The sequence below is a fragment of the Pituophis catenifer genome, unplaced genomic scaffold (assembly GCF_029215685.1).
Source record: "Pituophis catenifer annectens isolate HBS135680 unplaced genomic scaffold, rPitCat1.0.hap2 SCAF_7, whole genome shotgun sequence".
NCBI lineage: Eukaryota > Metazoa > Chordata > Lepidosauria > Squamata > Colubridae > Pituophis > Pituophis catenifer.
This window is the reverse complement of record NW_027256887.1, coordinates 36684623-36702731: the sequence shown is the minus strand read 5'-3', so window position 1 is coordinate 36702731 and position 18109 is coordinate 36684623. Positions and strand designations below refer to the sequence as shown.

At 40.0% G+C, this 18109-nt stretch overlaps 1 protein-coding gene across 1 annotated transcript in view; it reads right to left on the bottom strand.

Moving 5' to 3' along the window:
• ANO6 (anoctamin 6) overlaps positions 1 to 18109 on the bottom strand; it is a 113221-nt gene that overhangs the window by 71271 nt on the left and 23841 nt on the right. Inside the window, exons 5-7 of the mRNA XM_070947876.1 lie at positions 14365 to 14430; positions 7130 to 7408; positions 5801 to 5914 (exon numbers count right to left, since the gene is read on the bottom strand). Of these exons, the coding sequence (XP_070803977.1) occupies positions 5801 to 5914; positions 7130 to 7408; positions 14365 to 14430 (459 nt within the window). The remainder of the gene's footprint in view (positions 1 to 5800; positions 5915 to 7129; positions 7409 to 14364; positions 14431 to 18109) is intronic.

Below are 18109 nucleotides of genomic sequence, written 5' to 3'. Positions count from 1 at the left end.
ACGGCCACCCTGGAAACTTTCGGGGTCGAATGATATGCACCTCCTTAGCCACTGTCGTGAGAGGACAGTGGAGCTTGGCAGCCTGACCATGGACTGGAATTTTCCCTACGCTTATAACATCAGTGGTCCCCCACCCTTGGACTGTTTCCCCTGATAGCTATATGTACTCGGTGTCGGAACTCCTCGCCCTGCGAGTTTCTCCCCTCTCGCAGATTTGGCCCCCCACATTATCGAGGGCCTATCTCGATGACGGACTTTGGAGTCCGGAGAGATGGCATGGAGCAAGGAAGAATTTATGGGGCTTTTTAGGGAAATTTTTAAAGATTTTAAGGGGTTCTGGGGGAGGGGGTTGTAATTATTCTTTTAAAGATATTGGGAAGACGACTAGGGCGGATTGGGGGGGAAATCCACCAGGGTCAGAGCCGTGCCCGGCACAGGGTAACGATTCGGGGGGACGAGGGATTGGGAAAGGGATGGGGGACGATATCTATGAGGGCTGTACCATCGGCACGGTGAATGGGAGGGGCAGATATGGTGGGAGCTGGGGACCACATCAGGTGCTGGGGGCTCGCACTTGCTGTCTGAGAGCAATTGCTTGCCCCGGTCCCCAAGGCTCTGCTCGGATACTAGGTGGCTTAGATACTCAGGAGCTGGGCCTTCGGCTGATGCTGTGCAATGCCAGGTCCGTGGTCAATAAGGCCCCCCTCATCCACGATCTTATACAAGAGGGAGGAGCGGACCTGGCGGGTATTACGGAGACCTGGTTGGGCCCGGAGGGTGGCGTCCCTCTGGTTGAAATGTGCCCACCAGGCTTCAGAGCATTCCATCAGCCGAGGGCTCAGGGGAGGGGCGGGGGGGTGGCGGTTATTATTAACGAGGATCTGGGTCCGAGGGAGACCACTGTGCCTCAGATAGCCGGATGTGAGTCCCTCCTTGTGAGGTGGGGCCGTGGGGTTCAGATGGGCTTGTTGCTTACGTACCTGGCTCCCTGCCGCGTGGCAACAGCCCTACCTGAGCTACTCGACGTGATAGCCACGGTGGCAGTAGATACACCCAGGCTTTTAGTCATGGGTGATTTCAACTTGCCATCCGTCGGTGAAACGTCTGAGGTGGCTCGGGAGTTCATGGCTTCCATGACGGCCATGGACCTGACCCAGTTAGTTCATGGCCCTACTCACAGGGGAGGTCACACTCTGGATCTGATTTTTGTCTCTGGCCAGTGGTTGAGTGGTCTTGTTATAGAGGATATAGACATGGAACCCTTGTCATGGTCTGACCACTCACTCCTTCGCCTAGATCTTCGAACCGCGACCCCTCGCCGCAGGGAGGCGGATCCAATTAGATGGATCCGCCCCAGGCGCCTGATGGATCCTGATAGGTTCCAGATGGAGCTTGGGCCATTTCCTGAGGAGCTAGCACATGACTCGGCCGAGGACCTGGTAGCCGCCTGGGATCGGGCGGCTGGTGGGGCCTTGGACCGAGTTGTGCCTTTGCGGCCTCTGACCCGATGCCGATCCCGTGCGGCTCCTTGGTTTACTGAGGAGCTGAGGGAAATGAAGCGCCGGAAAAGACGCCTGGAGAGCGGTTGGAGGGCCAGTCTCGCTGAATCTGATCGAACACTGGTAAGGTCGCATATTAAGGCCTACCTAGTGGCGATAGAGACGGCAAAGTCTAACTACTTTTCCGCCTCTATTGCGTCATCAGGGAATCGTCCGGCCGCCCTGTTTAGGGTGACCCGCGCCCTGCTCCATCCGGGAGTGCGGGAGGATCCCTTAGAAGGCAGGGCGGAGGATTTCGGACAATACCTGTATGACAAAATCGCCCAGATCCGGGGGGATTTGGACTCTGACTGGGTAGATCAGGGCAGGGTGACGAGGAATAGTCTTGAGAATGTTATCTGGGAGGAGTTTGATGCTGTGACTCCTGATGATGTGGACAGGATTTTGGGGAGACTTAGTGCGGCCACATGTTTACTGGACCCGTGTCCCTCCTGGTTGGTACTGGCTTCCCGGGAGGTTACACGAGGCTGGCTTCAGGGTGTTATCAACGCTTCGTTGAGTGAGGGTTACTTCCCCACCACCTTGAAAGAGGCGGTGGTGAGGCCTCTCCTCAAGAAGCCGTCCCTGGATCCGGCAATATTGGCCAACTATCGTCCTGTCTCCAACCTTCGCTTTATGGCGAAGGTTGTTGAGAGTGTGGTCGCACGACAGTTTCCGCAATTCCTGGAGGAAACATCTTATCTAGATCCGTTCCAGTCGGGTTTCAGGTCTGGGTACAGCACAGAAACGGCATTGGTCGCGTTGGTTGATGATCTCTGGAGGGCTCGGGACAGGGGTTGTTCCTCTGTTCTGGTCCTGTTAGACCTCTCAGCGGCTTTTGATACCATCGACCATGGTATCATGCTGCACCGGCTGGAAGAGTTGGGGGTGGGAGGCACCGTGTTGCGGTGGTTCTCCTCCTTTCTCTCCGACCGGTCGCAGTTTGTGTTGGCAGGGGGGCAGAGGTCGACCTCGAGGCCTCTCATTTGTGGAGTGCCGCAGGGATCGGTCCTCTCGCCTCTCCTGTTCAACATTTATGTGAAGCCGCTGGGTGAGATCATCCGTGGCTTTGGGGTGAGATACCACCAGTACGCTGATGACACCCAGCTGTACATCTCCACCCCAGGCCACCCCAATGATGCCCTTGAAGTGATGTCCCAGTGCCTGGAGGCTGTACGGATCTGGATGGGGAGGAACAGGCTCAGGCTCAACCCTTCCAAGACTGAGTGGCTGTGGCTCCCGGCATCCCGATATAGTCAGTTGACTCCATCACTGACTATTGGGGGCGAGTCATTGGCCCCCACAGAGAGGGCTCGCAATCTGGGAGTCCTCCTGGATATGCAGCTGTCCTTGGAGGAACACCTGACGGCTGTAACCAGGGGGACCTTTTGTCAGGTTCGCCTGATCCGCCAGTTGCGGCCCTTTCTTGATCGGGATTCCCTGTGCACAGTCACTCACGCCCTCGTCACCTCTCGCCTTGACTATTGCAACGCTCTCTACATGGGGCTCCCCTTGAGGAGCACCCGGAGGCTCCAGCTGGTCCAGAACGCAGCAGCGCGGGTAGTGACGGGAGCAGCATGGCGCTCCCATGTAACACCGCTCCTGCGCGAGCTGCACTGGCTCCCAGTTGTCTTCCGGGTGCGCTTCAAGGTGTTGGTTATCACCTTTAAAGCGCTCCATGGCATAGGGCCTAGCTATCTTCGAGACCGCCTGCTGCTACCAACGACCTCCCATCGACCCGTGCGCTCCCACAGAGAGGGCCTCCTCGGGGTGCCATCAGCCAGACAATGTAGGCTGGTGACCCCCAGGGGGAGAGCCTTCTCTGTGGGGGCACCTACCCTCTGGAATCAGCTCCCCCCAGAGATACGGAGAATCCAAGACCTCAGTGCCTTCCGTCGCGCCCTTAAAACCCATTTATTTAAACAAGCCGGGCTGGTTTAAGATGAAATTTTTAACTGTTTTTTAAATGTTTTAAACGTTTTTAATTGGTAATGAGTTTTAATTGGGCCAAATTTATATATCTTTTAATTGTTTTTAATATTTGTTCTGCATGTTTTTTAATCTGGCTGTACACCGCCCTGAGTCCTCAGGGAGAAGGGCGGTATAGAAATCCAATATAAAATAAAAAATAAAAAAATAAATTATTTTTAAAAAGCTACTCAAGTGGTAATGGTGGTCATAATTGCTTTATTTTGTTCCAGTAGCAGATTGAGCTAAGACCTGTTCACGCAAATCAGTTTAAGGATCAGAAGTGGCACTTTTTGGAGTGGCGAAATTTTCTCTGACAGTTGTTTGTGTCTCTTTGAATGAAGAAATGTTTTATTTTTCTGTATAATGTGCAGTCTTTTTCAAGCTAAGGATTACTCCTGAGTGGAATGGCAGCATCTGCACTGGAAAAATTTCTGGAATCAGGATAAATAATCATTTATCCCAGTGAACTCAATTTAATTACATTTTAAAGCTTGACATTTGATACAGGAGAGCAAGTATTCAGATTTCAAGACAATTTGGGTATTAAAAATCAAGACAATTTGGGTATTAAAAATCAAGATGTGTTCATGAATAACTCCTCTTAAAAATCTGTTATCATGACTATATGAATTCCTCTTAGGCTAGCTATAGGTAATAATAATAAGATATTCTTCCAACAGCTGAATAAAACATCCAGCTCACACCAGAGTCTTAGAGTCACTTACTGGAAATGCAATTAAACTAGCTATGTAAAACAGTTGTCAAAATCCAGTCCCCAATGAATCATTCATGTCCTAAACAACTCTGAAGTATGTTCGTGACTAACTCAGTCATTGTTCATCTCATTGTAACTTCTTTTTCATGTATTTTCTCCTGGGAACAAATTTTGGTATATTCTACTTTGTCCAGTGTTAATAAGGACTAAATTTTATTTGCCTGTTGTGTTTTATTATAGTTCTAAAAACTATTATCAGGATTGCCAACAATTATACCATTGAAGACATGCTTCTGCAAATCTATAGGCAATTGTTATTTGCCACATGAAGGGACAAATTATAGCATAGCAAGACTAGCACTAATGATGTTTTCTAGTTTGGGTAATGAAACATCTGCAATAAAACAACCAAGCTCAGAGATGGACCCTCATTTCAATCCTGAGCTACAAATATTCTTCTTTACTGGGACAAATTACAGAATTAAATGATCAATGCATAAAACTGAAAAATAAATTAAAAATATAGTTCAAGTGTTCTATTTCCAAACCACATAAATTTTATAAAATGTGAAAATAGAGTCTAAATGCCTTTGTTTAAAAGTAGTTGTATTAATATATTATTGAATTTCTACCTTCCTATTTTCTGCCCAGGCCTGGCCTAATCTGTCAAAGGCCTCCCGCTCTCCCTTCTCCAGCCCTGTTTCAAATTCCTTCAGAGGCCCTGGCCCTCTTGCCCACTTTCTCCCCCACGACTGCCTCTTTGGGCTTACCTTCCTGCCATGGTGGCTGGTGGCAGGCAAGAGGGGAAGGCAAGCCAGGGCCCCCCTGGTTGCGAGATGCCTGCAGCCGCTGCCTCTGCTTCTTGCACCAAAAAAGAGATGGCGGCTGCAGGCTTTTTGCAGTGAAAAAAATTTACCGACCTCTATCCGCTCCACTTCTTGTATGTGCCACTCTGTTCTATGCGCCGGCCATGGCCACACACCCCATTCCCTGCTGTGAGTTGGTTTGCCGAACTGGTAAAAACCACCCCTGGATTTGAATCAGTTCGCCGAACTGGTAAAAACAACCCCTGGTTGGCCTCGCCCACCTCCGCCCGGTCACTCAGTCACCACCCACCCCTGGCCACTTGCCCGCTCGCCCAGTTGCCGCTCACCCCTTCCAGTTGCTCACTCACTCCTTCCAGCCAGGCTGCATGGCGAAGGCAACACACATAGGGCGGGGATGGGTGGGCAGGGTGAGTGGCTGGAAGGGGTGAGTGGCGACTGAGCGACCAAGTGGAAGTGGGTGGGGCTAACCAGGAGTGTTTTTTATCGGTTTGGTGAACCGATTCAGGTAATCCCTACCGGTTTGCCCAACCAGTCCAAACCGGTTGAATTCCATCCCTGTGACAGAGACATAATTATTTCAATACAATTTAGTATGTAAAATTTATACATTCCTTTGTTGCTGTCCATTGTGAAGATTTTTAGTTGAGTTTGCATAACAGAGTGAATTTGGTACATCTTAAAAAATGATCACAAGATTAACATTTTATATCAGTATAAGAAAAAGATAATTCTTTATAAATTAGACTCACATCATGGAGTGGAAAAGCAGCCTTGTAGATTCCAGACTCCAGAAGTTTATTGATACCAAACTTTCTTACATTATCTTTCGTAGCATACTCTTCTCGACAAAGAATAAAGTAAACCTGAAATATCCCCCCACCCAAATTTCTTCATTAGCAGGGAATGAACTCAAAAAGTGGGAAAATATTTATGAGACAATACTTATGAGTACATGCAGTTACTAGGCAAAATATCTTCCTGCTGTAATTTTCTCTTGATATTTACGTGTTCTTTTTAAGTACTTTTCCCCAGTTGCAACTAATTATGGCATAAACAAACCCTGGCAACAACTTTTGTTTGCTATGTCTCCATAATGTTGCCTTCATCTTCTCTTCAGCCTATGAATGAAACAGGCATAAGTCATCCTTAGTTGTTAAAATAGTATTTTCCCATGTATTATGACACTGTCTAAAGGCAGCTTCAAACAGTGCAAAAATTATTAGATTTTGTCATCTTGGGTAAAAATCAGGTAATAGCAGTGGTTTGTAACAGTGGCAAACAGCATTCACTTTTCTTGAATCTCTATGATGATAAATCATAGAGCTCAGCAGTAAGGAAACGTCTTAGTCAGGGGTTAGTAGTTGAATACATGTTTTTCTTTATTTGTGCCTTGAATGCTTCCACAGCCCATGTGAACTAATGCTTGACTTTTCAAAAAATACAGTTTTTAAAGCATATGGTCCTGGTTTCATGTGGGCTACAACATCTATAATAACTCTTATGGCATGTCCTGCAGACCAAAAGAGTTTGTGAATGTTTTCACAACATTGTGAATTTTCTGTTTTTTAAGAGTACTTTCACACAAATAGCTTTGAAAATGAACATTTGCATAATAAAATCTGTTGAAAAATCATGGCCAACACATTATAATTTGCCGATGTTCATATGTTCATGTTCATAATTTGGCAAAACAAATTATGAAAATAAAAATTGGTAGCACTGACAACGTCATATAGAAACCAGCCTTATGCAAATGCTCTTGGTACATATATTTCAATATTATCTATATTTGCTGACATCAGTTTGTTCATCAGTTTCAAAGAAGAGTCTTGCTCAGCTCTAACTGGAGATGTTTTGGACTAAAATGAGCATCGATTTGATTCAAATTATTCTTTCTTCTAGTGAGTTGTACTTTGTCTGCCACTTAATTTTCCAACGTTTTATATTTCCTTAACATTTGATTATATGCTGCAATGCATTGTTTTACATATTGCTTTGATATTCAGAAGAACAAAATAAACATTAGTCTAATATTGCACTTAAAAATACATCCTTTAATACTAAATTCTACAACTTACTATTCGGCTCCTAGTTGCTGAATTGAAGAAAGAGTCCTTGTCCTGAATATAAAAGTCTGAAATATGTTCATTTTCAAATGCAGCAGTAAAAAACTCCTGTTCTGGGTTGATGATATTTTCATCCACATTAAAGAATCTGCTAATCCACGTAAGTGCTGAGTCATGACTTTTCGTATCATCGGGTTGCAAAGGCAATTTGATGTGCATAATTTCAGCATAGCTACATAGCACTTCCCAAGGACCATGCACCTTTACAAAGATCAGCTTTTCATCCATGACCTGCAGTAAAAGGATATCGATTATAATATATTTATCTTGATAAAGATAACACCAGAAACTTTTCTTTTGGGTTTAATAGTCAAAGAATTTGATAAAAAATTTGGAACTTTGATCTTATACATATTGATAGGAGCAAGACTACTGTATGCACAAAAATGGAAGGACATTTCGATTCCCACCATGGACGAATGGCTGCAAAAGTTGATGGAGTTAGTAGAGATGACTAAATTGACTGCTTTGATAAGAGAAAAAAACAATTACTTTTGTTGCCACATGGAGAACACTTCTTTACTTTGTGCTTGAGGTAGAAAAAAATGAAACCTTGATTTTGGGCATTACTGATTAGATTGATTTGTTTTTATAGAAATGGCTAGTTTATATTATTATGGAAAAGCAAAAGGTTGTGGTTTGATGTTAATGCTCTTTTTTACTGCAATACAGGGAGTCTGAACTCAATGCTTTTGTTTTCTTTCCCCCTGTCCCCCCTCATTTCTCTTTCCCTTTTTCCTCCCCACTGTCTTCCTATTTGCTTTTGCATTCTATACTTTACTCTATAATCTAATAAAATGTTTAAACAGGAAAAAAAACTATATCTAAAATTTGAAATGGAAACATGGCTTCAACTCATGACATTTTTTTCAACAGCAGTAGCAGCACAGCTCTTGAATGATATATTTTTGTCAAAGTGTGCACCAAAATCCTAAGTCCCTGTTTTTCTTTTTTCACTGCTAGTTAAGATTGCCAGTTTCAGTGCCAGTTAAATACACTTTTTACTTAACATATTTCTCTTCATGCTTACTTAAATTCAACTATATTTGCCATGCTAATGCTTTCATTTAGAGTGGTTTTGTAATTGTTCTACATAATTCAGAAATATCAGCAAACCTGAACCTCGCAGAAAATAAAAACATCAGTTTCCATTAATTTTTTTTATTATTATTATTATTTATATGCCGCCCTTCTCCGGAGACTCAGGGCAGCTTACAATGTGTTAAGCAATAGCCTTCATACTTTTGTATATTTATACAAAGTCAGTTTATTGCCCCCACAAACTGGGTCCTCATTTTACCCACCTTAGAAAGGATGGAAGGCTGAGTTGACCTTGAGCCTGGTGAGATTCGAACTTACAGTAATTGCAGACAGCTGGTGTTAATCACAATGCTATCAGTCTGCTGAGCCACCAGGCCCCATCTTAATTTTACATCCTAATTGTTTAAGTTTACACTTATCTGATCTACATACAAAATATGTGTGAAATACATTCCAAGCAAAGTTGTATAAATAACACAATATTAACAGCTGTGACTGTAAATTTGTTCTGTAAGCATGATTACCATTCTGAAAATGTTTTCATTGATGAACATTTCCAGATGATGGAACGAGCATACAATTGATTTATAATCATAAATATTACCAATTTGAATATAAGACTTTGCTTGTTCTTAATTTTATTGCTTTCCTGTGATAATCTGAGTTTCAAATAATATATAAAGTTGATCTTACTAGCCTACAATATAAATCGGACTGAGAAGAAATGAAGCAGGGCTGTCAAACTCTTGGCCTGTGGGCCGGATGCGTCTCATGCTGGTGATGCCCAAGCCCGGTTTAGCGAAGTCCCAAAACATCTCGTGACTCCATCGTGATGATGTGAGTTTGACACTCCTGCTATAAAGTGTGAATTTAAAAAGGGACATTTATATAACAGTTCATTTCAGCATATTTATGGATGGGTGCCTAAAAGTATGATGACTGCCATTTATGTTCAATTTTAATCAGAATATATAGAAACTGAATCTGTTTCTTTTTTGTAATGATATAGTCACTAGGGCTGCATATGCTTAAAATTGATACAGAAGGTTCCAGCACAAGCAAAAGGGATGGTAAGTCCTATGAATTGAGTAGCTTGTTGGAAGTTTAATTACAGAAGAGAGTGTAATTTATTTTCCAGTCCAACCTCTAATGTATCTAGGCCTATGCTTTATCGCCCGCCTTGGTGTTCTAAGGAGGTTCCTTTAACATCATCAAGGGTTTGTTTTTGAGCTGTTAAATGTCTCCAGAGGCTACTTGGCTCCAAAGTTTAGGGTGATCTCTGTCCTGGGATCTGCTGTCTCACATCATCTTCTTCCAGGAAGCCTCTCCTAACAATTTCAGCCCATTTAACAACTGGCAGTCACTTTCTATCACTCTTTAGTCAAACTTTTTCTGGCTGCAAAACCTGTTAGTGTAAAAATAAAAAAAGCCCTGATCAAGAGACCATGTTCTAGTGATAGAAAACTGGTTGCTTTCCAGTGAACCATTCTTTTCTTCTTAATCTCTCTGAATAAGTGAGCACACATTCAAAACCTTGTCCTTCAATCAATCTTTCTTGTTGGGCCTCTTTGATAGCTCTCCACTGCTAACAGACTTGGACTTTTTGCTGGGCCTTGCTCACTGGACTGCTTCTGGTTTCCCATATTAAATATATCAATGAGGTCTGCTACTGCTGAACTGCCCTTGTTCCTGGCTCATCCCACTCTCTTTATGGCTGACCTTGCTTCACCTGTACCTGTTCAAGTTGTTGTAGCTTCAGGGAAACTTTAACTACCTGTAACTGTGATTTTCCTCTACGTGTTTGCTATTTAACTTTTAGCTCTATAGCTTAAAGCAGGCAACTTTTGACTTGTCTCGGTCGCATTGAGTGAAGAGGAATTAACTTGGGACGCATATAAAATATACAATATAGTTAATGTATATAAATAACAAACTTCCTTTTTTAATATATATTTTTATTTGATCTTATGGGGCCATATTACTAGCTGTACAGGGCCACATGTGGCCTGTAGGCTTGGGTTGCACCTGCCTGGCTTGAACTAAACAGTATTTCTTTCACTTTTTTGCTTTAACTATCTGTAAACCATGCCTCTCTCTTGGTGTCACACACACACACACACACACACACAGAGAGAGAGAGAGAGAGAGAGAGAGAGAGAATGATATTTGCTGGATTTGTTTTTCATGTGAGAAGAAGCCAATTATCACACAAAGTGGGAAATTGAAACCTGTTCATTTTGTACAGCACAAAGAGGTATGCTCTTGGGACTAAATCACAAATTGAGAGCCTCAATACAAATTAGCATAGCTTTTATACCATTTAGAAATCCAAGGCACATGGTATAAAAGCTATACTAATTTAGAAATCCAAGGCATATGGGCACATTGGTGCCGCGGGGATACAGACAGGGAATTAGCGGGCTCTATGGAGCCCCGCGAAAACCCCGTCTGCCAAGCCCCCGCCAGTAGGTCCTTGGACCTACCCTGTCCTGTAGTGACAGGGGGATAGAGAGGGATCCCTCGGATGGCTGAGAGGAATGGGCAGGTTCCTCGGGGCCGGAGGTTTACCCTCTGTGCCGGCGGCGGTGGAGCGGCGGCCATGGCGGCTGCCCTGAGACCGCAGCAACCAGGATATAAGAATGTGCAGGAGGAGAGGTGGAGAAGCGGAGAGCGGAGCCGGGAGTTTGGATGCCGGGTGAGTGGACATTGGCCCAGGCAGAACTGCCCACAAACGCTAATTTACAATTACTTTGCCCCAGCCTTGATAGCGGCTGAGAACTATTGGGGCACAAAGACAAAAGACCTGTTGGTGGATAGCGTAAATTGCTGACTTCTTGGAGATGTTTGATTACAGATCTGGATATATTTTTTCTTTTCTTTTTGGTGGATAAATGAGATTGGACTGTGTCTGGGAGAGAGGAAGGAGAAGAGGATATAATTATGCCTTTAAAAGCAAAGAGACGGAGACAAACGGAGACGGACAAAATGGTTGCCAGCTAAAGTGAAAGTCTAAATTCCACTTGTTACTTGAAAAGAGAAACTTTGTTGCTTGTTATTTAAACTTGACTATTTTGAGGAAAAGACTTAGAGAACTTGACTTAGGATATGTAATCTGTACACTAGAGGATTTATTGAAGAATAGAAAGAAGAAATTAAATGGAACAATGATAATTGAACTAATAAATGTGGCAACAAAAGAAGGGTGTGGCAATAGAAGAAGGACATGATGATACCATATATGGAATTGCTTCAGAGCTAATTTTGTAGAATTCATAACTTTGATGACATTGAAATGGAAAAGATACATATCTGGATAGACTGGAGAAAGGAATTATGGAATATATCATGTAACAAGACAACAAAATATCATATTTTGATTTAAATGAATGTAATGGTTTCTGGGTGATTGAATAATGTTAGGAGATACCTTTTTTCCCCTTCTCTATGCTCTCTCTCTATTTCTTTCTTTTTGTATCTTTCTCTTTGTTTTTTTTCCCTCTCTATTTTCTTTTTTAACCCATTTGACTTCTTTGCTTATATTTCTACTCTCTTCCCTTTTTTCTTTTTTTAGTATTGTTTTATTTTTATTATTTTTATTTTTTTTCACTGTAACTATTATTATTATTGCTATTGCTCTCTCTCTCTTTTATTATTTTTTATATAAATATATAAACAATTTGATTAAGAAATAAGAGCATAAATGATTGAAGAAAAACATGATTTTTGATATTCTAATGCCTTTTTAAATTTTGTATTCTCAGCAAGCATTATTTACAGATTTAATAACATGGAAGAAAATGTTTTCCTTTCAAGGCATTGGATGCTAAAAAGAATTATTTATAGAGTTAATAATCATAAAAAATTGATCTTAAAGTGGTTTAAAATATTTTTATTGAAAATAAGAAACAAGCATGGAATGGGAGAAAACTTAGGAGAGAATAGGAGATAAAATATTTATTGAAATATATTTCTATCTTAAATTGGTAAGAGACATGGAGGAGAATAGATTGGAAAACAATATTGGTAACACACTTTGAAGTAATTTGGAACTAAACAACTGAATAAGAGATAAATGCTACAAATTAGCTTATATAAATGAATTTAGGAGTGGAGGAAAGCATGACTCTGGAGATCAGTGAAAGTAAAGCTGTGACCCAGTTTTACAAATAAGGTAGGAATGGAGGAAAACATCATACTGGAGAACAGTTAAAGTAAACTGGGAACCAGTTAAAAATAAAAATATTGAGTTAGGAGTGGAGGAAAGCATATGCTGGAAACAGTTAAAGCAAAACTGTGAACTAGCCAAAAATAAAAAGTTAGGAGTGGAGGAGATTATACCTGGGGTTCAATTGAAATAAAGTTGTGAACCAGTTAAAAATAGGGGTAGGAGTGGAGGAAAGCATTGCTGGAAGGCAACTACTCGAGTTGTGAACCAGTTCTCTAATAGATTTAGCAGGAGTTAAGGAGAAGGTTGGTGTGCAGTTAAAATAATACTGTGAACCAGCCAAAATAATTAAGGTAAGGAGTGGAGGAAAACATTGCTGGAAAGCAGCAGATTAAGATGCGAACCAGCTAAAAAATAAATTTAGGAGGAAGTGGAAGAGATTTTACTGGAGAATAGGAGCTAAACTGTAAACCAGTCTAAATAAATAGAGATAGCCGTATGGGAAAATACAGCTGGGAAATAGACATTTAAACTATGAATTAGCTAAAAATTAGACTCAATAGAATATGAGAATAAATTTGAAATAAACAAAATAAACTTTGTGGAAGTAACAAACTATAGAAGGAAATGTTGATTGCTTATGAAATGACTTTAAGAGGAGGAAAATACTTTTTGTCAAGATTATGGATATTAGATGTCATTTAAGTGAAGTAAAATATAGATTTATGGTAATGGGTCTTAGGACTGAGGAATATATATGAAATATTGATTGTTAAAATGATAAAGATTTAGAATAGTGTTTATTGTTTAGAATTTTGGGCGTAATAGTAGAATGATAAATGTTTAGAATAAGATATTTTTTCTTTTCTTTTTTTTCTTTTTAAGATGTAAATGGACAAAATTTGGAACAAAGTTGATTGAGGGAATTTGAATAATTGTACTTACTTTATGATGGACCAAACCCTTGCTTTAAAAAGATGTATTTTATGTTTTATGTTTAAAAAATAATAAAAAAAATTGGGAAAAAAGAAATCCAAGGCACATGATCAATAGCAAATAGGCAACAACCTATAAAGTATTCACATCCCTGGCAGAGGATGGCCCTTCCAGAAAGTGGGCTTATTACTAAAATAACAAAGCTCTTACCCATCACTCCCTAACTGATAAAGCTAGTAATTAAGTATATAAAACTTTCTAGCTAATTTATCTGTAACAGGAAAGGGGAGTTGACCCTGAATCAACTGCTTGGCTTGGTACAAGTTCCTTGATGTAGCCTTCCTGGAATTTTTTGGCAAGTATATGAGGCCCAAGGATGAGAGGTCCCAAAGGGAAAACAACTAAGAACAGAAGTGAGCAAAATGAAGATATTTTTTTCAACAAAATGGAGTTTCAACAAAATAGATAGGCCAGTTCTACACATACTCCATTAGCAAACACAGGAATGGTCACTTAAAAGCAGCAGAGAAAAGAGTGCCTTTTCTCTGCCAAGCCAATCTCATTCCTTCCACATGACCACATAAGATCAAAGGTATTGTTAGGGTACAATACCTCAGATAAATAACTTGTAATAGGGGAATGAACTTAGATCTATATTATGTTAAGCATGCACAAAGAGCTTTTATTCCAGTGAGAGACGTGTCAATATCTAAATATTAGACAAAAGGCTTTATTATACTGTATAAATCCAAGTGATCTGACTTTACCAATCACAGATATAACAAACACTGTGGAGGAAAGGCATCTTAAGATAGTATATTTGTTCTCCTCTTATTTATTTGTTTATTTAATCACATTGATTTATCTCCTCAAATTATTAAAAAATAAATTTATAAATCATGAATGTACAAAGTATATAAAAATACAAAATATGTAATATTTATATAAATGTATATAAATGCATATATCATACTTCTGCATAAATTCATTTCTTTTTAATGCAGCAATAGATATATTTTTTAAAAGTACAATGGATTGTACTTACCGACTTTGTGGCTTCAAGCTGCAAACCACGACTTATCAGGTTTGACTCATAGACTTGTCTCTTCCTCTGTTAAAATTGGTTAAAAATTGTGAAACTTTTTAATGATTTATATCTTTCAAAAGAAATGAAAACATTTTAACAAAAATAAAACATTGTTTCAATTAATTTCATTTATCACTAAAACAAAATTTAGAATTTAGCCTTCAACAATTAATAGAGATACACAACCAAGAATTTCTTTTTGAAGAAATTAAATAAAATTTGAATTATTAGATTTATTTGGTAAAACTAATCAATAAAAATTGATTTAATTATAAAATTAGATTTTTCTTTTAAACTGGAATTTTTGCTATAGCCATTGAACACAGTTTTGAATTTGATCATAATCATAATTTGGCACTATGGAAGTACTTTTTTTCTTCACTTGCATCTTTCTTTCATTAGCTGTTATAGAGTTTGTATCAAATCACCATTGACAGTTGTGATAAAGACAATCAACATTTGTTTTACTTACCTTCCAAACCAGGATTCTAATAAAGTTGGTTTAAATTTTGACTTGTAAAATGAACCATGTTTCTCATTTCAGAGATACAGTAGAAGAAGAAGCAAGAGGACTAACAGCAGCAGCAGCAGCAGAAGAAGAAGAAGCAGAAGCAGAAGAAGAAGAAGAGAGCAAATAAAGAGAGAAGGATGGAATGAAGAAGAACCACACGAGTGAGCCCTTAGAATTATACATAATCCATTTTTTTGTATTTTCTTCCCAATCTGATGGTGAGGATTGCAATACATCTTAAAATGATATCAGTGTTATATAACTCTTACTTCCCTATTGGTATTTCATTTGGTCTTAGAGGTGACTTTGATAATCTTAAATGGGATTTAATATTGAGGGAAAAATAAGCATAGTTCAGGGATTTAAATTGCAGTTTTTGACCCCAGAGTAAAAAGAGTTGAAAATGTGTTTAATTCAGTCACCTTGCAAAAAGGTTTTGGAGAGCCATCCTATTTCTATGCTATTAACACTATTCCATATTGTTTAGGAACAGAATGTCAAAGGAAATATAAGGGCTAACACAGGAATGAACAGCACATTGCCACTTACAGTCATCTCAAAACACTAAAGTGTCTCTCCTGATGTTCTGCCTGATTCGAGAAGCTGATAGCTCCTGCAGCTGCTGCATTAAAATGTTAGATGTACACATGTCTAATCATTATATGGCTGGGTACAATTATGAAGACAGTTATGAAAAGCACTGTTGGTTTTTATCCAGAACCTACTTTACTTAAATATCTCAACAGCTTTTCTGTTCTTCATTTTCCATATTGAATTAAAGACTGGGTAAAAGCAGCAATCTATTCTCGAGTATATTATATCACAGTGTGGCAGCCATAGCTACTCTTCTCAACCTGCATCAAGATTTAAAGCATAGGGGACTTCTGGTGGCACCGCAGGCGCTGAGGACGCTCTTCCCTTGAGCGCTAGCCCCGTGATCTTGTAAAGCCGCTAGAACAGCGCAAATCAGCTGTCTAGCGGCTTGAAAACTTTCTCCCCGGGAAAAGGGGAGGAAGAGAGCAGATGGGCATAGGTAGAGCTCCACAAGGAGCCCCAGAAACAATTCTGGGGCTTGAAGGGTGAGAGCTCCCTGGAAGCCTGACAGAGCTCCGGATCCAGGACGTTTCTGCTTGAAGCAGAAGAAGACGCTGCAACCACCTCTGCAAACCATGCTTGAATAAACATCATTCGGAAGCAGGCTGAGTAAACTCAGAAGAGATGAGATCTGCAAGTACTGAACTTTAACTCCAAATGTATATTACTTCCTTCTGATTTATTAAGGGGAGAAAGTGAAACCAAGATGGCAATTGTGCTTTAATGGGGCGTGAAAGCGAAAGTTAAAAAGGAAAGTTTCTTTTAGTGTTGGCAGCCCCTGTCTAAAATTAGAGATTTGTGTTTTTTTTTTAAAAAGGAGAAGATTAGAGATTACAGCAGTGATCCTTAAAAAAAAAAAGGACTGATATTATTTAAAGACTGATTTCTGGATTTGGTGGATTTACAGTTCTGGCAGTTGACTGAATTTAAATTGGAAACTAAAAATAGCTTCAAAACAAATTAAGGCTATTGTCCCCAGAAGTGCTGGGACTTCACCAGCTCAAACGTCCAGATTGCAATCTCTCTCTGTTCCAACGGAACCAACAATATTAACATTTGAAATGTTGCAGGAAGCCCTCAAAACACAAGCCTCTGTTACAGAAACAAAAATTGCTTCAATGTTTCAGGAGCAAACTCGAGAAGTTGCTGAAGAAATTGCACAGGTCAAAGAGACTATTCAAAAATGAAACCAAGAAATTAGAGAAGATATTATTATGGCAGTACAAGGATTGGCAGGACAAATTGAAGCAATAGATGAAAAAGTGGAAGAAATTAAGCAGTCTAATGAGAACTTGGAAAATAAAATGGGGGAGGTCCAGGACAAGATGGAAAGAGCAGAGGCGGATGTGATAATGATACAATATAGAGACATGGAATTTGCTTTGAGAATAAGAGGCCTCAAGGAAAATAAGCAAGAGAATTTGAGAGAGATCTTTTCAGAAGCATTTGCACAGATAATGGAAGATCAAAAAGCAAATTTTGAATGGCAAATTGACAAAATTTATTGTGTCAATTCATGGGTGGCCAGACAGAAAAATCTACCAAGAGACATTGTAGTTTATTTTACAACAAGAAGATTACGCAATGAAATCCTACAAGTCACTTTTAAAAACAAACTTCAAGTGCAGGGGCAGGAGGTTTTAACACTGAAAGAAATTCCCCCCAAAATGTTGAGAGCCAGAAAGGATTATGCCTTTCTGGTGGAAGAATTGAGATACCATCAGATACATTATAGATGGGAAGTTCCAGCTGGTTTGGTGGTGAATTATTCAGGAGAAAGATACCATCTCAATTCAGTGTGGAAGGCAAGAGATTTTTATACCAATGTATTAAAGGCTGGATGCCCTCAGCCCCAGGAAGCTAGAAGGAAGACAGAAATGGATGGGGCAAGAAAGGGGGAGAAAGAAGAATTGTTGGCCCAAAAGGGTGATTTGATTATTCAAGAAGAATTAATACAATTTTCGACTACTGTTCAAGCTTTGGAGATAGAAGAACCTAAGGATCAAAGACAGACTCGAGGGGCAGCCAAGCGTCAAGAAGAATTAAGAGTGCAGCAACTTCAAATGATTCAAGATACTACAAAAACAGAAGCAGTGGGAGGAGCAAAGCCAAAAAGTAAAATGCATGGAGATTTCCAGCAGGTGCTCCAAGTGCTTCAGAGAGCCAAGAATGGCAACTAGATTTTTGACCTGGAATGTTAATGGCCTAAATTCACTACAAAAGAGGAGAAAAATATTTCATTATTTGAAACAGTTTAAAAATGATGTAATTTGTTTACAAGAGACTCATATTAGAAGTAAAGATCAAAAATATTTAATAAATGCAAGGTTAGGTATACATTTTGTTGCATCTGCTCCTGAGAAGAAGAATGGTATAGTTATATACCTAAAAAAGACTTAATTGCCAAATTAATTGAAGCAGATGATCAAGGAAGATTTTTAGCAATTGAACTGTTAATAAAAGGAGAAAAAATACTTTTAATTGGAGTCTACGCACCAAACCAACAACAGGAAAAATTTTATAAGCTTTTACATTCCAAGTTATTACAATGGGATTATAAATCATGTATTTTATTGGGCGACTGGAATGGAGTTTTGG